The sequence below is a fragment of the Amphibalanus amphitrite genome, unplaced genomic scaffold (genome assembly GCF_019059575.1).
Source record: "Amphibalanus amphitrite isolate SeventyFive unplaced genomic scaffold, NRLGWU_Aamphi_draft 000349F_arrow, whole genome shotgun sequence".
Classification (NCBI taxonomy): Eukaryota; Metazoa; Arthropoda; class Thecostraca; order Balanomorpha; family Balanidae; genus Amphibalanus; species Amphibalanus amphitrite.
In genome coordinates, this window is record NW_024881844.1 from 91,675 (window position 1) to 113,323 (window position 21,649).

General features: G+C 47.0%; 2 protein-coding genes across 16 annotated transcripts; one reads left to right on the forward strand and one right to left on the reverse strand.

Annotated features, from left to right (window-relative positions):
- Positions 1–210: 210 nt before the first annotated feature.
- On the reverse strand, positions 211–9,983 carry LOC122389220 (PIN2/TERF1-interacting telomerase inhibitor 1-like). Of its 14 annotated transcripts, none has more exons than XM_043381037.1 (6): positions 9,954–9,983; positions 3,743–3,847; positions 3,268–3,390; positions 2,764–2,929; positions 2,210–2,465; positions 211–1,357 (listed from the first exon to the last, which is right to left on the reverse strand). In XM_043381037.1, exons 2-6 carry the CDS (start codon positions 3,813–3,815, stop codon positions 617–619), a joined length of 1,359 nt encoding a protein of 452 aa, XP_043236972.1. In that variant the 5' UTR covers positions 3,816–3,847; positions 9,954–9,983; the 3' UTR covers positions 211–616. The 14 variants fall into 14 exon arrangements, with proteins under 14 accessions (XP_043236972.1, XP_043236969.1, XP_043236968.1 ...); XM_043381034.1 differs by having other exon boundaries at positions 9,941–9,983; XM_043381033.1 differs by having other exon boundaries at positions 9,911–9,958.
- Positions 9,984–10,203: 220 nt separating this feature from the next.
- LOC122389221 (serine/threonine-protein kinase PLK1-like) lies at positions 10,204–18,995 on the forward strand. Of its 2 annotated transcripts, none has more exons than XM_043381044.1 (11): positions 10,204–10,322; positions 10,453–10,645; positions 13,493–13,717; positions 14,178–14,395; positions 14,958–15,053; positions 15,820–16,019; positions 16,247–16,357; positions 16,733–16,891; positions 17,190–17,343; positions 17,603–17,849; positions 18,055–18,995. In XM_043381044.1, the coding sequence occupies exons 2-11, from the start codon at positions 10,544–10,546 to the stop codon at positions 18,331–18,333; spliced, it is 1,791 nt and encodes a 596-aa protein (XP_043236979.1). In that variant the 5' UTR covers positions 10,204–10,322; positions 10,453–10,543; the 3' UTR covers positions 18,334–18,995. The 2 variants fall into 2 exon arrangements, with proteins under 2 accessions (XP_043236979.1, XP_043236980.1); XM_043381045.1 differs by having other exon boundaries at positions 10,237–10,286.
- Positions 18,996–21,649: the final 2,654 nt, after the last annotated feature.

The following is a 21,649-nucleotide window of genomic DNA, read 5'->3' on the forward strand; positions in this document are numbered from 1 at the left end:
TTTCCATTACCTCGAAATAAAACTTCCGATACAACAATGTTTAATGAAAAAGGAATGACCGGGAATAAAATTAACCACGCACCCGCCAGTTGATACCTGACCAGTCTAGCTTGAATAAATATCGGGCTTGGAGTGTTTTGATCAATGAATACGTAGTGACTTTTTGCTGCCCACTGCCCAGTGACCTCAGTTCGTTTGAACACACTGCAATGGACGAGTCATCAGAATTGTATTTGCACACGTCACAAGGTATCAGGCAGTAATCCTCGCCGTTAACAACGGACCACGTCGCTGGCAGCAAACCGGCACGTATAAAACATACCGCGCATGATACTATGTCAACTACAGTGTGTTCTGTTACTACTACCCCAATGAACAACCCGCTATCGCCTAAAAGTCAGCTACCTTCATCGTACACGGACAAGGGCATTCACCATTCCTTGTGACAAACACCTAATTCCATCGTGCCATAAGTTCATTATGCTGGCAACATGGGCATAACACTCCTCATATGCCATAAAATGAAACCCCATTATTTACGAACGGAAAAATAGCGGAGGTAAAATTACAGATGCTGAGAAAGAATGTCCCGTCACAAACAACCAACAACATGCCATCAATCAGTACTTTCCGTTTCTTTAGACCTGTTCTTCTTCCGCTTCTTCTTTTTCTTGCTGGGCGCCTCAGAGGTCCCGTCAGAAGGTGCCTGCTCGCTGGCGGCTGCAGCTGGCGGCGTGCCCTCCGCCGGCGGAGCAGCTGCAGAGGATAGTTCATCACTTTGATCCGCAGCAGACTGTGCACGTTCCGCGGGATCAGCATCAATGTTCTTCCGCTTTTTCTTTTTCTTCTTAGGCGCTTCTGTGGTCTCATCTGTGGTCTGTTCGATACCACCACCTGCTGGGGAGTCTTCCTCCGATGGTGCGGCTGCGGAGGACATTTCGGGACTCTGATCCGCGGTAGACTCTGCACTCTCCTCGGCATTAACGTCGGCGTTCTTCCGCTTCTTCTTTTTCTTGCGCTCTTCAGTAGCGGTACCAGTTTCTTCCTGAGTTGGCTCAACAGTTTCTTCGACATTCGAAGCATGTTTCCTCTTTTTCTTCCTTGGCTCCTCGGAAACATTTTCTTCCTCGGGCATCGGCGACGCTTCCTCAGTAGACGAGGCAGGTCTCTTCTTCTTTTTCTTCTTAGACTTCGTTGCTTCTTTCTCCACACTCTCATGAGTTTCTTTGGGCTCAATACTAGGCTCTTCCGCCGTCTCTTTTACAGAGTTTTCATCGAACACGTTCCAACTCGTTTGTTCTTGTTCATGTTTCGCTTTCAACATCTTCATTTTCATCATTTTTGCGGCAAGGTAATCCTGGAAATTTCAAAAAGTTCTGAGACTAAATAAACTGGCAACGAATATACACTTCTGAATATTACATCAAGTGACAAGTCGTTTTTGCTGTGTTTATGTAACTGAGCCCTTATGCGCATTTAAGCGAATCATTTTATGATCAGCTGATGTCCTACAATACATTTCTAAAAGAATTTCAGAACAAAACTCATGGCTCCGGAGATGTACGCACAGTGACTACTTTAGACCACGAGTTCTATGCGCTCTCTCTTATCGTCTGGGTAAGCTCAATACATCTGGCGCTCTAATCTCGGTTACGAGCTTAAAGTCGCAATAGCAAAACAGATCATGTTAACAGCGAAAAGTGAGGTCGAGTGAGAATCCCAATCGCCTTGCATAGAGTTTAACGAGCAATAGGTATGGAAAGAGGGATCGTCTTTGCGCTGTACGGCCACTGCTGTCTATGATGGTTTCCGCAATAGCACGCTAGGTGGCTAGATGTAAGCTCGCCTATGAGTGGCAGGGCCATGCTGGAATGAGATTACCGCCTGCTAGTAGCCTCAAAGACTCATACGACAGACCAACACCCTGCAGATGCGAGCTGTTGGTGACACCGGAATGCCAAGGCCCACATGTGTCGGCTCATGTTAGTGTAGTTCATGCGAGGTTCAGTGTGGGGCGGCCTTAAAAACGAGCAGACGGACCTCGTTGCACATACTGCACAGTGGCGATGGGGACCAGCACTCCTGCAGCTCGATAATTTTGCACAGGAATTCTAGCATGCAGGACGACGGCAGCAAGGACCACCTAAGCCCTAACAGAGAGCCTGACAACAACAAACATAGCCACGAGACCGCAGTATGTCGGACTGACCTTGACGGAGAGTCCGGTGTTGATGGTGGTGTAGCCGGACGACTTGTCCAGCTCGGGGGCGGGTGCCGGCGCCGGCTCCGTCTCCGCCTCCGATACGGGCTCGCTGTCGGCGTGTGGCGGCGGCGACGGCGGCCGGGAGCTGACCGGCGTCACCGGCTGCGAGGCGGCGCCGCCCTCCGACCGGCCGCCCAGGATACTGGCCAGGTCCTGGCTCGAGTACCGACTCAGGTCCTTACCACGAGTGAACTTGTGGTAGCTGCAGGACGAGGGATTGCCGTTAGCTACAATACGAGATATTGCAGGTCGAGGCTGGGTATTGATCCACTCGTGTTCAGCTGATCACATCATCAAAAACTTTGTTAACACAAATCACTTATTATACTTATTAAATCCCAAAAGGCATTCACGCCCAAAAACTATAAAATATAATACTAATACTAAAAACAAAGCATGATTGCCATCGAATGCAAAAGTTACAGAGACTACTGCAACTGCTGTGGCCCTTATAGCTTACTAATCGGGTATCTTTGATACAAGTGAGGATAAGTACGTACTGAACACGAGCTCGAGACTTCTTTGACCGCTCTTCTAGGGACTTGACACTGGATTTGGCCTTCGAGTCACCACCTGTCTCCTGCTCCTGCTGCAGGTTGGCCAGCAGGTCATTGAAGTCATCCAGGTGGGCCACCCAGTCGTCTGTGCGGCCCTCGTAGCCCAAACCTGAAATCACAATGGAACAGTTACTGTTTAGTTTTAGCCTGAAGAGGTGGTAACATTATAGAATCATGGCCGCGCATATATGAATCAGGATATAACATTTACAATTTACACGGCAGTAACTATGCAATACCTAAGTTAATGAAAAGAGGAAAACATTCCTATAAATAGGACCAAATTACATGAAAAAATGTGATGAATTAAAATGGCCAGTTTGGTGCAATTCTCAATTTCAATTTGATTTATTTATTCAAAGTTTGAATATGAGTTTCAAATCTTTACACAGAAATAGTTCACTTTGACATCAGATTAATGGTGTGATTTTGTAGCAAGGTGCTGACCTCTGGAGTCATTCTGAACAGATGGTCTGATGTGCTCTGTGATGCCAGCCATTTCTTTTCCCAGGCCTTTGCCCTTACTCCATCCCATCTGCTCCAGCATCTTTTGTCCAAACTTGCTGTCATCTGAGGAAAGGAGTCAGTCAGCTTCTCACAAATGAAGGAGGCAGCATGACCAATAAGATGTTTAGTTTAATCCACAAATCAATAATACAACACTTCAAATATTACAGCTAGAAAACAAAATTGATATTCCAAAGCTTAGGATATAGTAACATAATGTATACATAATATAATTTGTATAAATTATAATGTACTTATACATAATAAAGTGACCATGATAAATTATCAGCCTCACTCTTTGCATGCATGGAGAATATTTACAATGTTACTAATACTATCACATTCAAATGAAGCATGACATATCTGATGATTGTAGAATACTGCAGACACCTTAACTACACAAACATCTACTTACCTTCAGCCCACTGGCTTTTGCGTGGATTTAAAATCCAGGCTTTTTTCCTTCGTGGCTCAGCAAGCATTGACATTGCTCAGCATATGACTGATCAGTGCCAGGTAGCTGAAAAAAACGTGAACAGAACTAAGTCATTTAGGCATCTTAAGATGTTACAATTCAAATGACTGTTATAAGTGACTTTTGAAATGCCTTACTATTGCTTTTCAGTTGGGTTGAATTCGTGTTTTGTCTTTTACTGTTCCAGATTCCCAGACTGCAAAGCATGGAGATCTCGACTTGACAAGGTCCTGTCTGTGCAGCGGCACTGTTGGTGCATGGTCGGGTGCAGTTTTACCATAGTGTGATGCAGAATTGAAGTGCAGCAGTGTGGGTTATAAGAGGTTCAGTGCAGTACCGCCAGTACTACTGGCAGAGCAATGCGCATTGTTCGAAAAAAAAATAATATGCACAGAGACACAATGGGGACCACCAGGAAAGAATTCAATTTTTAACCCTCGTCCGTATTGGCATTTTCCCAGCGTCTACCGTATGGAGGGGGCGGGGGGTCCGTTTGAACCCCTTGCCACTCGGCCCCCGATCGAGCTAGAGCCTCGCGGAAAACGAGCGTGAATTGTCCGTGACGAGAGGAAGCCGAAGATACCCAGTTTCTAGGTCATTGGCTGACCTTCCAGGTCAGGTTAATGACCAATAACTCGGAAATATCGGGGCCGCTAGGACTTCGTAAAGCGAGGTTGTTATCAAATTTTTCGGGGTGCTGATGACGAATTTTAAGTATGTTTTGATCACAGATAATGTATTCATGCATTTAGGCCACGTTGGGTCAGGTCGGGTCAGGTTAGGTCAACCATTTAGTGTCCTGTCAGCTAGTCATGGTAGGTGTCAACTGTCAACCACCAATGAAAGTTTTGTAACCTGTTACGAAATCACCATGTTGAGACGCCAGGCAGTCGGCGATCGTCTGTATTGGACACCAGGCAAACGCACGCGACCTCTGTCCAGCTCCGACTGACGCGCCCCGCCAGCGCCGGCGCCCGGCTGACCGGCGGCCGGCGCACACTAGCCCGGGGCATAGTGGGCGGCCAGTATGGATGCGAACGGCACCTTTGGGTGCCGTTTGACCCAAAGGCGGCACCTTTGGGTCAGGATCATAACATTTTCAGGGTAGGTCAAAAATTGATCAATTCGAGGGAATGGATTGTAGCAATTGGCCTCTTTTGCAAGAGTTATTCACAAAAATGAGGGGGTTTATTCACCCCCCCCCCCAATAATTGCAAGGGTTACCAGGGCCTCGGCTAAGGAATTTTGACTGGTGGGCCACTTGGGCAGCGCGACATGGACTGACCTTCGTAGCCATAGCCCCCCCCCCCGCCTATTTTCGATTTCTCCCCAGATTTCGGCCACTTTATTCTGCAAAAAACGTCAGGATGGCATAAAAAATGTTTAAAAAAAAAACGGGACTCGACCCCCCCCCCCCCCGACTCTTCAGAGAGAGAAGAGAGAGTAGGGACCCACAACCCTCTCAGTGGTGATACTCCGGCGGTGCACATAAAATCGCACAAGTATGCACAAAATATTGACGCAGATTATAAAACTTTGGACGATAACTTACGGCCGGTCGCGGATGTTACAAATCAGCGAGCCCTGAATGGATCGCTCGCCGACTAGTCGGAGATTCGGAAGCGGTCGGACGGGATCGGGCGTTGTTGGGTGGATCGGGAGGAATTGTGAACAGCACGAGTGCAACTTTATATATAAAGTGGGTTGTAGCAGGAACCCCAAAAGGGGGTTGTAGCAGCAACCCCAACATCTCTGAAAATGATCATTAAGCCTTTTGGTGTCGCATGGAAAAGAATTGACTCAAAAGCCCAAGCGCACTGCGCAACCCAATATTTTCTAAAAAACTAAGTTATGTACACTTCTGGTGAACAGTGTCCCAAACTTCAGATTTCTCTTGGGTGTCTGAGTGGAAAATGCTAGCCATCCAAAATGTGAGAATGGAAAATTATCCATTCTTATTCTTGACCTTGAGTGTCATCTTCAGCCCAAATGAGAAATTTTTGGAACGCTGACTGTGAACGGTTCGAAATTCGTCCAACTGGTCAGATGTGCGACTGCAAGCATCATACCGTTCGTGAAGACGCATAATATCGCTTGCAGTCTTCAATCGGCTGGAAGTTGCCGACACTACCTCTAGTTTGACTCTGGCCTATATCGTGTCTATCGGCGAGCCGTCTGAGATCGCTCGCAGGCTTATCCCCGACCGTCTGAACTGGTCTGTTCTTTATTCGTAGTTTTTCTTGTAACCGACTGGTCTGCAGGCCGTGTTACACTGCCGAATTTTGGTCACGACCCTGTCGCCGAATCACGTCGTGTAGGAAATCGGCGAACAGTTCAACGACAGAGGCGAACAGTTCGCCGACAGAGCCCGATTTGCAGAAAACGGGTGGGGGGCCCCCCTAATCGTGCGCGGGTCAAAGCTGATCCACGATTCGGCGCGGTGCGAGCGACTTTAGCGAGTGTCATTTGAGCGAACGTCATTTGAGCGAACCATTTTCAGCGAATGGCAATTCAGCGATTATCAAGTTCATCGATTATCAAATATAGCGATTATCAATTTTAGCCAAAGCTATGTTTCAGCGACATCTATTTCGTCGACTACAATTTGAGCGACTGTCAATTCAGCGAAACATTTCATCGTCCTGTAACGGTGGATTTTTTTCTTTTGCGAGCGTATGCATACGAATGTTTCCGGAATTTCTCATGGTTATCCGGAACTGGATGGCGGATGTTGCGCGTTCAAAGGTCAGACATTGAGCTCCAAATTTAATGCTACATTTTTTTTCAAAAATTCCAACGGTTCAATTTCACCCCCCCCCCCCTACCCCCTGCTCTTTGTCAATAATGGTGACCAAACGTTTGTTCAGAGATCAATATTGCTTGTGCTTTTTTCACGAGATTGCCCCGCTTGAATTTGGATCAGTTCCCCATGTTGTAAAATTTGTTCTTGCCCCAAGCACCGTACGAATTTCCAGATATTTGGGTGAGGTCCCTGAAACATAGACTGGATTCCCCTGTGCCATCTCTCTAGTTTATTATTGGTCCTTGGCATTCCTTCCGTCGCCCTATCTCTCACGTTCCACATTTTCAATTCAAATTTTGCCCGCCTCCTTCCCCTCCCATGCACCCCTTGTTGGTCGTCCGATGTACATACGTGTCTTCAAAATTCAAATGATGTGTAAAGAGGTGCAATAATTTCTGAAAAAGTAGCAAATGATTGACTTTCGTCGCGTTCGGTCATTCGCTGTAACTGCATCGCTCAATTGGTCTCCAACTGACCCCCATATATTCGCTCAATCTGGTTTCGCTGATTCTGGTCCTCGCTAAAGTTGATAATCGCTGTGATTGAATTCGCCGACTTGACAATCGCTGAAAAAGCCAATCGCTTAAATTGATAATCGCTGAAAATGTTTCGCTCAAATGTCGTTCGCTGAAATAACGTTCGCTCAGGTGTCGCAGAACCGATTCGGCGAACATCGCGAATGAATGGCGAATCTGTTGCGAATAGTCGGCGATACCTTGGCAACAAGTCGGTGCACGCAGCGACATGTCGGCGGCGAGTCGGCAACTGTTTGGCGATCATGTTCGTTTATTATAAGTTCGGCGAACGGCCACGAAATTTTCATTTTTCATGAAATATTCGTGGTGGTCGTGACGAACCGTAAAAGTCGCGCGGTGGACACCGACTGGTCTGCTAAATGCCAAGACATTGGAGGAAAGATCCCGAATCGGTCCGCGACATAGGATGACTTGCATATTCGTGCACATTCGTGTACCAAAATTCGGCAGTGTAACAAGGGCTTGCGGCAGATGCTTATGTGACTGTAACCACTCGATCGATCGGAAAGCTCGCAAGAACTCTCGCAGACCTCGATCGGCTGGAAGCCGCCGACACTATCTGTAATTGACAGAGGCAAACGTCTTTCACGATTATTGAATAAAATTTAAAGCCTCGGTCACACTTAAACGGATTGGACCAACGGACGAGAAACGGACGAGAACTGTCAGCGTCCGGTGATGTCCGTTTGTTTCCGTTGGACGTCCGTTTGTCAATATCCGTTCCATGTCCGGTGGTGTCCGGTTGAGCACACCAGACACCACCGGACATGGAACAGATATTAATGGATGAGAAACGGACGTCCAACGGAAACGAACGGACATCCCCCGGACATCACCGGACGCCGTCCGTTTCTCGTCCGTTGGTCCAATCCGGTGAAGTGTGACCGAGGCTTAACCTACGGCTGTCTGAAGAAACCGGGAATGGTGATGGTATTAGGCAGGCAACGACGATCAAGTTCTTACTTTTAATAAATGCCACAATGTAGTAGGGCCTCTGTCTCTGCCTGTATCACAATATTACCTACGTCTTGATGTAAAATGTGAAAACTTCGATTTTTCGGAAAATTACTGGTGGGCCAAATCTTTGAGGCTGGTGGGCCATTTCGGGTCACTGGTGGGCCAGTTGGCCCACCAGTTAACATGTTAGCCGAGGCCCTGAGGGTTACTGCAATTTTATTAAATCACAAGTGTATATTTGTAAATTATGTAGCAAAATATCTTGAGGTTGTTCAGCACAGGTTGCAATGGAGTTCCAGCCAGGTTTGTGCAAGCTGGTGCAAAATGGCCATCCCAGCCAGTGAGTCAGTGAGCCAGTGTTGACCCTGTTGCATGTTTTGTAATCTTGCCAGATTCCTGCTGTTGTAATAAATCACAAGTTAACATCAAAACTTTACGTAAGATTTAGAACTTTGATACACACTATTAAATTACTTGAATTATGAAATGTCTTTCAACTGATACAGGCATTATTTAACTAAGGTCAAGATTGGGATATAGGTACTTTTGCTGGCTCATTGCTAGCCGCTACTGGTAGTAGCAACTAGCAATAACAGCAGGTGTCACACTTGTTTTCTGCAACCACAGAGAGGTGCCATAGGTTAGGTTGTAGGTTGTAGGTAAGGTTTGGTTAGATTTGGTTTGATTGGAAAGCATCTCTGGGTATGGCGCCTCTCCTTGGTTGCAAAAAAACAAGTGTGATGCCTGCTTTCCTACTACCTGCTACTGGCGCTGCTAGCGCTTTTTGTGAGCTGTCATCTTAGGTTGTGGTCAACCGTAACTTCGTAAGTATGGGGGCCCTGTGCGATGCATCACCCTGTGAATTACCATCATCCGTCCCGCTGAATAACGGCAATGTAATTGATGACCTCACTCAATGTTAGAGGGTCCAAGTTTGTTAAAGGGACCCTCCCACCTTAACATTAGATTTGAGTTGAGATAGCCAAAATGGGGTCCCTGGCTCACAATTACCGGTTTCGGCACTCACAACATCGAGAAATGCCTTAAATCGGAAATATTGAATTTCAAAATTGCAGCATTTTGATTCAGAGGGGCTAATGCTTAGGAATACCCCTCTGAATGTGTGACGTCAGCGCAAATATCTAACGATTTTTAAATGTTTGACTAAAACGTTTTGTAGCACGCGGTGGTATATGCTATTTGCGCGCAACATCTGCCGCAAACGCCGCACTTCTTAAATAAAGTCGCTAGAAACAGCGGAGATCCCAAAAAAGTAAACAAAAGTAAAAGTCTAATATCTTGAAAACCGGTGAATATTTTTCGGTGAAATTTGGTAGATATTCGTTTTCGCTCTTTCTGAACCGAGCGACATCACTTTCATGCCAATTCATAAACTTTTTTGAAGGTGGGAGGGTCCCTTTAACAATTGAAATCTCCATAGAAACTGAATATGCCATGTGCAACCGGCAACATACTAGCATACCAGGTATGCTTTGCATACTAGCATAGCATACCGTCAGCATACCAGGAAACAGCCCAGAAGTCTTAACACAAAAACCAAGACCGCTTTGACTTGCAACAGAATCCATGGATGGGACTCCATGACCATACCCATGCCCAACAAAACAACCAAGGGACAGGGACGAATTCCAGCGGCAGTGGCCTGCCTGTGGCGTAAAATTGAACTGGCATAAAATTCACAGGTGGACTAGAATAAATTTTTCTGTTATAGAAATGATACAATCCACATGCTGAAAGCACTCTTTCGCCACACAGTAACACAAATACCAAGGCTATATCACAAATACTAACACACAAATTATGAATCAGAATGACACCCACAAACAGTACACACGTGTCGGCCCGTGCAGTAGATCTGCGTCTTGAACGAATCAAGAGCGTCATCAATGCAACATACAGAGCTTTAAAATTTTACGTTTGAATTACCTTTTCTCAAGAAACCATATTTATTTCAAATATTACAATTCAAAATTAAAAAATAAAACTGATCGTTGTATTTGTAACGTAAAAAAATTGTTTTAAAAATATTTTACTTTTTCATTTACTCAAGAGTATCATTTATTCATGGTAAACCAATCAGCGAGCTCCATTGCCGTACGTTTTGAAAGTATCGCGGCGGAAATCGCTAAAGACGATTTCGACGATTTTCACTATCGGGTGGACTTGGGTGGGTCGCTTTGAAAATAAACTTTATTTACGAAAGGTAAGTTGTGGTTTTACATCGAATGCTGAATGTGTTTAGTTTATTCACTCTTTGTGGATAGAATCCTAATATGTGTGCCATCATACGCTTGATAGTCATACGCATGACTTCGTCTTATTCTCTGTTCCAGTTTTGAGACGCACCGATCAGCTGGGCGAGTTTGAATTCAAGTTGGCTGGCGTTCACGTCCTCTTTCAACCAGCTAATTTTCAACTGCACAGATGGCCTCACGACCAAGAGTGGATACAACTAAGGAGATTGCGCAAGTTATTTTGGACCCTAAAACAAGGAAAAGATACCAGCGTGGAAAGTTTCTCGGAAAGGTGTGTATCTGCTATCTACCCAAGCTGCCCAATATGGAAGTTGATAAATAAGTACCCAGTAGATGGATGGTGAAGGTAGTTAGATCTTGCATAGTGCATGGCATAGTTATTAGATTTTTTAGACATCAATCTAGGAAGTTATGGAAGGTATAAGTGAGGATAGCTTTTACAACGCTGGAGGATCCAGAAGTTTTCAATGGGTTCTTGAAGGCCCATTCCACAAAGCTTGAGGAGATCTTTAATTTTGTTTTCATGTATTGGTTTGCAGTAAAAAACAAGTCCTCGAATTACATTTTTAGGTTGAGAACACAAACAACATATACCCTGAATGCTCTTCCCTTAGATTTCATAGCATGTTACTAATTTTAATGTAAGCTAGGTTATATTGTTCAGTAGTAGGTAGGTAGGTAGGTAGGTATTTACTTGGATGAGCAATGAGGTAGGTATCAATAGATCATTTCCACAATTTTATCAATATCTTTATAGTTTAAACTGCTAACTCACTAGGTAACTACTAAGTAAAAAAGTAATAGGTGGAGGAAACTGGGTTACACCAAGCACCCAATTTATTTGTTTTAAATATGTTCTGGGCAAAAGATAGAAGATTATATAGAAGCAGAAGTTTACTACTTAAAAAGTAGTAAAAATAGAAGTGTTGTTAGTAGTTAAGTATTTGTCTTAGTGGTAAACAAAATAAAAGTTTTGAAAGTTTTGAAAGTTTTGTTGCCACCCATCTTTTATTTTATTGTTCAAAGTGATGATTCAGATAAATTCTTACCTGAATTCACATCACAATACTTTGTCAGTTACACACTGGTGGCATTGTAAGAGTTCAGTAACAACCAAATCAGGAACATTTCACAAATGCAATTATCTTCCATGATATGCATTAACTTTAAAAATAATTGTTAATATGGCCACCCCTCCTGCCTCCAGTCTTCCAGCCTGATGATTTTTTTTTTCCTTTCATCAAAATGGAATTTTTGCTACCTTTTGAATTAAATTATCTTCACAATATGTATTATCAAGATTAATGACATTTTAAAAAGAAAAAAAATAATGCAATGGATAATTTTGATATAGTTATTGAAAGAGTACCTAAATAATATGTCTGAACAAGGATTCCCTGATTTTCCTTTGAATATTTCCTCTGTAGCTGTTTCATTGGGACTTCTCTGACTTTTTTAACACTGCTTCAGTATGCTTACTTGTTCATGACTTCAAGCTTTAGTTTTGGGCAGGGGTGCAGAGCCGGAGCCGGCATATGTATTTTGCCCGGAGCTGGAGCCGGAGCCGTCAAAAAAGGGGCGACTCCGGCTCCTGTTTTTTGAAGAGGAAAAATGATTGACCTAGTTCGGTTTGACAGTACCTACAAGGCAGTGACAGTCACTCAGAAAATGCCAGAATGCTCGTAGTTGCACCGACGGAACGATCGCCTTGAAGCTCTCAGCGATTGATGAGAGTGACAGTTTGTATAAAATGTATATCTCGGAATTTTGATATTTATTACCTAAGGTCATGTCAGTTTTGCTCCATCTCTATTGTAACTTGTAAGTCAATGGGAGAAAATTAAAGAGTCTCTTGGACGGAAGTCATTCTAAACACTCAAACATCGAGAGACAAGTAACTTTGACACACTGAATCGGAAAATTGCACTTGTGACCCCTCGCTATGTGCTTCAGGTCATCTCAGGTCATGAAAGGATCCCTGCAGTTTTTTTTTTTTTGCAATAACTTGATAGAGGCATGCTAGGGCGATGAAAACACCTTAGATGTGTTTAAGTCGACGATACGGATAGACTGATATGCAAATGACCTTTCCGATCAGGTTATGATCTTGACCTTCGGTCAAATTTTCAAAATGACCTTATAAGGGCAAATTATAGTTCAATCGTCGCGACTCGATGAGGAGAACACGACGCAAACAAAATAATTGTGCCTTTCTTGAGTCAAAAGTTAGTACAGAAAAAAAATATTTTTCGTAAAACGGCTATTTTTTAGTTTTTGCTCTCTGCAGGTCAAACCGTTGATCCTAGGTCAAATTTGAAAGCATATCCAAGAAAGAGCGTTAAAAGTGCTATCGAATGCGCTTTCAACATTTTACTTTTGATGACCTTTAATGTCCTGACCTTTGACCTGACCTAAGAGAATGACCGAAGTTTTGACGCTCTTTCGAATGCCACTTACCGCGTGTCGCTACGTGGCCCTGGATCCGAGTTAGAAGGGGGGGGGGGGTGTTAACCCGCGCGGGGCTGGAGTCTCCAGCCGAACGCGCTGGGCTGGGGGGTAAATTTACTAATGGTCCGATTTGGAAAATTCAAACGCCAATCGAAAGATCTCATCACGAACAACTATAAACATGTACTTAATTTAAAGTTTGAGGTCAAGGTCAAACTGAGGTCAGCTGTCAAAAGCGTGGTTTTTGAGGTTGCAATGCTACCGAGATCAGGCAATGGAAGCTATGAGCTTCATACTTCATGGAAAGCCTTCACTTGAATGCAGCAAGGTGCTTTGAGACCGTTAGGCTGGTGGCATGACCGGGTCAGGTCAAGATGAGGTCACTAAAGGTCACCATAGTACAAAAATCGCCTGTAGTGACGTCACATTTTTGCTTATTTCTCGAAAAGTTTTCAACCGATTTTATTTTTATTTGGCACAAATGTGTAAAATTGATGTAAGAAAAGGTACTGAAAGTTTGGCGGCGCTCGCGAGGGGGGTAAAATTAACCCCCAGCCCCGCGCGGGTTAAAACGCCCCCCCCCCTTCCCTTCCCCAGCCCGGCGTGGTTGGCGCCGAGCTCGGGCGCTGCTTTAAGATGGCATGACATGCTAATTTTTTCATCATCGCAGGGTGGTTTTGCGAGATGTTACGAGCTTGTGGACCCGGACACGAAGGAGGTTTTAGCTGGCAAGATTGTCTCGAAGGCGCTGCTGGTGAAGCAGCACCAGAAGGAGAAGATGACCCAGGAGATCACCATCCATCGCGAGCTGCACCACAAACACATCGTCGGCTTCTCCAGCTTTTTCGAGGACAGCGAGAACGTCTACATTGTGCTCGAACTTTGCCGGAAAAGGGTGAGGACGCTATCATTTCTGTACAGCGCTAGGAATGTACCGGAGTGGGGGTGAACAGGAGAGGGAGTGGACGCTATATAGCGGCATTGTTGCGACTCCCTAAAATCCCTGTATTGATCGTATCGAAACCACAGTCGCGAACTGCAACTGTAAAAGAGACCATTCTCTCACCAGCTTACACTGGCTGTTTTCTGGGATAAATAAAAGAATACGGTAACTGCGATTCATGATCAAATTAAAAACTGTTCGATTTAAAACAAACTTAGGCACGGTAAAATGTGATTCACGATGATAAACTGTTCACTTTTTCGTGCAAGTGCTTTTCTTCCGGCTTGTTATGGCATGTCATTATTATCTCTTCTTAATGTGTTTTTGGAAGGCCGTTACCTATTGATGTGTTACTCTCCAAAATAATCACGAAACCCAACGGTGACCGGGCGGGTTCTCTCGCCACAAACAGAGTCTGATGGAGCTGCACAAACGGCGGAAGGCCATCAGTGAGCCGGAGACGCGCTACTTCCTGCAGCACGTGCTGCTCGGGGTAAAGTTCCTGCACGAGCGCAACATCATCCACCGCGACCTCAAGCTCGGAAACCTGTTCCTGAATGATGAGATGGAGGTGAAAATCGGCGACTTCGGTCTCGCCACTAGGGTCGACTACACCGGAGAGCGGAAACGGTAGGTGGCTTCTGGGACAGGGCGCGGAGTCGATGGATTTTAAGGTGACTCCGACTCCGGCTTCAAAACCGATTCCGACTCCAGACGGTTTTAAATAGCATGCAGAATTAAAAAGCAGGCTCTGGGGAATTCACCGTCTTCTGCTTCTTTCGCTAAAAACGTTTGTCCAAAACAGCAAAATGTTTTTTTTTTTCAACAAAATCTCATTTCGGGCGCAGTATCGTCAGACAGATGCAGTGCATGACGTTGAGCCATGCAGCGTTAAGTTCGACTCCGGAGTCGGAGTCGGTAAGCTTTTGGCGACTCCGACTCCGACTCATGGCAGAACTGTCGACTCCGACTCCGCAGCTCTGCTCTGTGGCTCATTACAGACTTGCTGCAATGAGCATTGCATCTTTCCTAAATAACGGAATTTTATACTTATAAGTTTCTGTATTTCTTATGCTGGTTACGCACGAACGCCTGATCGTTGCTGGTTCCGCACGCCCAATCGTTTAATACTGACCGATCGACACTTGTGGACAGTTTCTGTATCCTTACGTGACTACGTCATTGTTAACAGCACCCTGTGCGGTACACCCAACTACATTGCGCCGGAGATCCTGGCCAAGAAGGGGCACAGCTTCGAGGTGGACGTCTGGTCCATCGGCTGCATTCTGTAAGTGCCAATGGGGACTGCGACTTGGGAGTGATGACTGGTAGAATTACGTTGGCTCAACTACTCGAGAGGTGATGGGCATTTATAGCTGTTTCTCTAAAGATAAACTTATTTTCAAAGATACTTTCTTCAAACTGACAAAAAAGATACCTACCTACTTCAAACGTTGTATGTGGCCATCTTATTCGTAACACCTACACTAGCAAAGGGAATATGCCAATGTAGGTAATGTTACCCTCATTTAGCGACGATATAAACCTTCACGAAAATGCAGTTGTGCAAAAGTAATAGCGCACATTGACAGGGAAGCGCAGTAATTCAGTAAAAGTAAATCGTAATGCTGCCCTCACCTGTGACGTTTTGGGTGGTGATTCAGCGCCGGAAGGTGCCGCAGGGGGCTCAAACGAGAGTGTACATTTTGCAGCGAGCCCGACTGAGTCATCGGCGCGGGTTTGTAAAGCAGTGTCTGTGCTGGGCCCGATGATGAGAGTTGGAGGGTCGGCGGCCACTACTGCGCCGTAGAGCACATGAACAATGGTGTGCTCCACGGGCGGCCTTCGGGCTGCTCGCTGCACTCGTTTTATAACAGGCCGGGTCGCCAGCGATTGTGCCGGCTCCCTGCTGGACCCGGTGTGGAGCCGGACCGACCACGGCCGTGTCACCCTGCCGCGTCCGGCCGGCTGCACCGGCGTGTCCGTCCGCCGGGCGGTGGGGCGTGTCACTCACCGGTGTCCCGCTCCGTCCCCTCCCCTCCGCACGGCCGCAGGTACACTCTGCTGGTGGGCCGGCCGCCCTTCGAGACTGAGAGTCTCAAGGAGACGTACACGCGCATCAAGAAGAACGAGTACAGCGTGCCCAAGACTATAGGTCCGCTGGCGCGCAACCTGATTCACCGGATCCTGCAGGGCGACCCCGCCCGGCGGCCCACGGTCGACCAGATCCTCCACGACGACTTCATGACCATGGGTGAGCCGGGGTCACGGACATGGCTGAGGGAATGACTGAGATATTGTGATCCGTATGGGGGTGTTGGCTGGCTGCCGGAACGGATGTTTGTCGATTTGTGGGGGAGGACGCTCACCATTGACGGCAGGTGGGCGGGGCAGGCAGCAAAGCCCCAAATATTGACCTGTAGCGGTGCTATGAAGGAGTCTTCCTACCCTGAACTGACAGGGTGTGTGGACGTGTTTCAGGCTACATCCCGGTGAGGCTGCCCACCTCCTGCCTCACCATGGCGCCGCGGTTCGACACCAAGATGAACGTCAGTATCGTGGCGCGCCGTCCTCTCGTCGAGCTGAACAAAGGTGAGATAGGCGGAGCGAAACGATCAGTCAGGTTCATGGGGTTTCGGTGGAAAGCGACTGGTCATCACTACATATGTATGTGCTCCGTTGTCACGGTGACCTCAAAATTCGTTTATGCGCTCCCATGTTATCAGTGACTGACGTGTGCATACTGATATGAAGTTATTGACTCAGATTTTTATCAAATTGGAATGCCGTTTTTGTTTTCATAGTTGCCAAATGCGATTGCACCGTTGTTCGGAATCAGTATTTGCCTTCTTATCGTCGCGTTTAGTATTGCCGACCGGAGACGCTGTATGTAGTGATTCTGTGCGTATAGCCTCGTTCCCCTCTGTCTGTTCTGACTCCTCGCTGTCGTGCCGTCCCGTCTTGCAGAGTCGGCCCCGAGCGGTGCCGCGCAGAAGGAGGTGGCGCCGCCACCGGAGCCCGCCTCTGAGCAGCGCGCCAGCCGCGACTGCTACCTCAAAGTGCTGCACGGACAGCTCAAGAAGCTGCTCGACTCGTCGCCGGCTAACCGCGCCAAAATCGAAATGGGTACGTGTGGACTGGAGTGGCAGTGTTTGGGTCCTGGAAGGCAGTGTTTGCTGGTTAAGACTGCTTGTCCCTATCGTCTGAAGTGGGCATGGCTATTTTTAGAATGTATGTGTTTGATAAGAGTCATGGCGTCGTTGGATCGAAGGTGCACCTTTTGCTCAAATAAAACTGAGACGTCACCACGACCTGCCTCTAGCAGTCATTCAGACGTTATTTCGACTCAGTGGTTACGAGTGTGCCGGGTCTGCCCCCACCCCGTGCCCCGCTGACGTCGCCACGTGCCCCTGACCTGCGGCAGACGAGGCCGAGGACCCGGCGGCCGTGCCCTTCCTCTGGTTCAGCAAGTGGGTCGACTACTCTGACAAGTACGGCCTCGGCTACCAGCTGTGTGACGACTCGATCGGCATCATCTTCAACGACTCCACCAAGCTGATGCTGCTCGCCAATGGAGAGTGAGTGCGTCGGTCCGACAATCTCAGCTTAATCTCAGAGGATTATTCAGCAGCTCTGCTACCCTGGCACGTGTTTCACTGATATCGTCGTATGTGATATAACCGTGCATAACATGCATAATTATTTCACATACATGCAACAACCTACTCGCGCTTTTCTCCATGCCTGTTCCTCCTGTTCTCCCACACTAGGTGTAAGTCCCCCCCCCCCCTCCCCCTCTGTCTATGTGTGGCTGACTGCGTCCCCTCCTCCGCGCAGGGACATCCACTATATCGAGCGGGACGGCACCGAGCACTACTACACCATGAAGGACTACCCGAAGGAGACCAACAAGAAGGTGGTGCTGCTCAAGTACTTCCGCAACTACATGAACGAGCACCTGGTGAAGGCCGGCGCCGCCATGAAGCCGCGCGAGGGAGACGAGCTCAGCCGGATCCCGAGCATGCGCGCCTGGTTCCGCAGCCGGTCGGCCATCGTGCTGCACCTGACCAACGGCACACTGCAGGTACGGCGGGGTGGCCGGGGACGGCGGAGCGGGGCAGTGTGGCTGGTAGCGGCTGTGAGAGCCGGGCAGTGTAATCAGAGGAATGGCGAAAGTACTCGAGTGCTGTTTGATCGTTACATTGCCACTACATGCGGTGTGCTGAACAGGGTCCGTGCGTTCCGTCATGTTCAGTGCCGCGGCTGACACTTTATGTTTTCCGTTGCAGATCAACTTCTTTGACGACCACAGCAAGGTGATCCTGTGTCCAATGATGGGCGCCGTCACCTACATCGACGAGAAGAAGAGTTTCCGCACGTACCGGTTCTCGCTGCTGGAGGAGTTTGGCTGCAGCGAGGAGCTGGCCAACCGGCTGCTCTACGCCAAGACCATGGTGGAGCGGCTGTTGACCTCACGCTCGGTCAGCGCCTCGGCCACCAAGGCCAAGGTGGGCTCCGCCACCGCCTCTACCGCCGCCACGCCGTCTGCCGCGCCGCCGACGCACTAACCGGGCCCGAGCGGCCGGCGGAGTGACTGAGGACACTGCGTGTGCGACCGGTGTCGGTGACACTGGGGATGTGTGAGTGGATAGTGCGACTGCGCGCTGGTTACCGCTGAGGTGAGAGGGGTTCCGCTCGCCGCGGTGCGGCCGGCGAATTATAAACATTGACTCCGACGTCTTGCCGTGGACTCTGGCGGCAGTGGCGACTTCGCCTCGTCTTAAACGTCTGTCCTGTAAGGCCGGTGTTCGGTTTCTCGGTGCGTTGTAAATAGTGGCGGTTGTGGTGCGTTGGCTGGTGCGTTGGTGCGCGCACTAGATTCGGTCCCAGCGCAGGGGATCATGTCCGCGGCAGCGAAAGAGGAGGGCTACAAGGACGCCGCCTTTTAACGCTGTGTTTGTACTGTAATACATGCTAGTTGGCTAGAACTGTGCCTTGTGTAAATTGGTCGGTTGTCGGTGGCAACTGTCATTGCCGATGCTACTGGAGAGCTAGATGCCCGTCTGTTGTCACCAACGACCCACCGCGGAGTGAATTATAAATTGAGCTAAGATTTGGCATGCCGTTTAATTTGGAGCCAGATGCGTCCGGTAGATTCTACTGTTGAGTCGATCTCTGTGACATGTTAGAGTAGTAAAGGTACAAATATAAGCTCAATATTTTAACCCGAGAGATGCCTATTACCTGGACCGAGGAGTTCCTGAACCTGCTGTTGGGCAGTTCATTTATGTAAAGAAGGCAGACGTTTTGGGTCATATTCGGCCAAAGTCGTCCGCTTTTGTGAGCTGAGAGGTTTCCTGTCATTAGATCTGCATCGGCAGTGAACTATGGATGGTGTTATAGACATTTCTGAGAGTTTAAGTTTTACCAAGATCAAGTTCATGCCATGGATGAGAAATAACTACCTACTAAACCATACGAAACCCATGTTCGAAGCAGGTGCTTGCCCTTTTCTCCATTTTCTCGAAAATTTCTCCGAAATCGCCGAACGGCGGCAGGCCAGAGGCTATATAAACTGAACTTTTCTCCATTGTTTCATAATGGTAATTGCAATTTGACATGTCACCCCACGGTGAAGAAAATCTGAGATACCTGTACGATGATGACTCATACTAATTGCAAAGCTTCCGTCCTATGGGATCGGAAGTAAGCTATGGGAATATCTCGGGGCTCAAGAGTCGATCGCCATGAGAGGCATAGGCATGAAACGTTCCCCCGTTTGAATTATAAGTGGAAAACAATGGGAACGTTTTTGGTTATATTACTTTAAGTTGGCTACACATGTGTTTCGATATAAATCTTTTTCAAGCCATAAAGACAAAATAATGTAAATAATTCGCCTAAACATCAAAGTTGTCAAAATAGTTTGCGGCACAGATTAAAATTCAAATAGCAATGCTTCACACCCGTCGCTTCTCACTTAGCACTTCTAGTTTTTAGATCGTGCAAAATAAGTTCAGCCGTAAATCTGCTCAGTTTCACTTTTCCTGCATTACCATTTAGATTGTCAAAGATGTGAATATAAGCTGCTTCTACAGCCTGCCTATGCTTCTTTGTCAAACCCCTACACAACACAGACATATCATCCCAGTTGGGGAGATGTCCCGCCTCATCTACGTGTTGCACAAGGGCGTTGGACAGACGGTGGTACCTAAGGTCACTCTTATGCTCCTTTTGCCTGGTTCTAATGCCCCTGTATGTTTCACCGACGTAACATTTATCACATGCACCACAAGGAATTTTGTAAACGACACTATCCTCATTAGTAGAACCTTTCTTCTTCGTTTGCACAAGGTTTTTAATGGTCAGGCCCGCTGGGGATGAAATATTGATAGTTTCCCTTACAAAATTGTCCACAGCTTCTACTTCTTTTGATGCTGGGACTGAGAGATACCTCCTCTTGCTATTCCTTGTGGCGTTTGAAGCTCTAGCTCGTATTTTGACGAGCTCGTATTTTGATCGTTTGAAGCTCTAGCTCGTAAGCTCTAGCTCGTTCCCCCGTTTCCTCCGACCCCTCGTTCGATACATCCGCGGGTCTGAGTTATACCGGGTGGCCCAGAAAAAACGTTCCCAACTTTAAATCAAGATTTCTCAGAAAGTGATAAAGATACAACATTGAAACTTCGAATACCTATTCAATGCGGCACACATTTTCAGTAAATTGTGCGATTTTCATGGTGTTCGGTAAATTACTTTTTAAACGGTTCGTATTTCAAGCATACCATGTAAAAATTACTTTTTTGCTCCGATGCTTACTAAAAAAATGTGAGTGAGCGGGTCACTTTCACCCCGCGGCATCGCGGCCTAGAGACTTCTACTGGCAGCTAGTCTCATTGATGGTTCGGGCTCAGGATGACACATTCCCTCAGGCAGCCACGATGGCTCTGTGCCAGCGGCATCGGAAGAAGTTTCCAGTTTTCTAACCATTTGGTGGCTCAAATGCTTTCCTGGCTGACATTCCTGGGAAAAGGTGGCTTTTCAACCAGTTTTTTTTTGTCATCTGCTGGCAATGTTGTTTTTCATAAGCTGTTCTGTGGTTTTCTGGCACAGGAACCAGTCTGCTTTAGTTTGTTTTCCTTATCCGGTCGATTTACTGTTTGATCTACTTGAAAGGAGGGTAATCAGCAGTAATCCATGCACTGTGCCACTCCTGCTCGAAACATGATTTGGTGTTGAAACGAATGGCATCCATGAGCACCGTTTTGGCTCAGTACTTGAATATTTGGCACATAAGTGAGACAAAAATATTTAAAATAGGAACATACGTGTTGGTTTCATTCGCGTGCTCTATTTTGTATTCTTTTTTATAACATGGGACGTCTAACCCTATCATCACTATCGTCTCACATCGGCAAAAAAAAGCAAAAACGTCTTGCTTAATTCAACTCAAGATTCCCAGATTGAAAATGATGGTATAGTGTTATAATTTGGCATACCATTGCGCAAAGAAATGACGCAAACGTGATGAAAATTTTGGCTCGATATTTGTACTCGAATTTGATATATAGGCCTCCAAAGTTCGGAACGTTTTTTCTGGGCCACCCGGTATATCATCCCCGAGCTGGAATACGTTTAAAACCTATCCAAATAATGGAGGGTGCATGCACAGAGCGGAACGGTACCATGTCCGCAGGAGTGGCGGCCGTACACTGTGTACCGACCTCGTGTACAGCCGGCTGTCCATTCACGGGGGGTCCGGGCCGCCGTACTGCGTCCTATGTTCGGTGCTCGATTTTGCTCGGTTTTCCGCGATGCGTGGAACTGTGCACTGTGTCATGTGTGCATTATGTGCCGACGTCCCGGCTGTGCAGTCGGGTCGGCGTC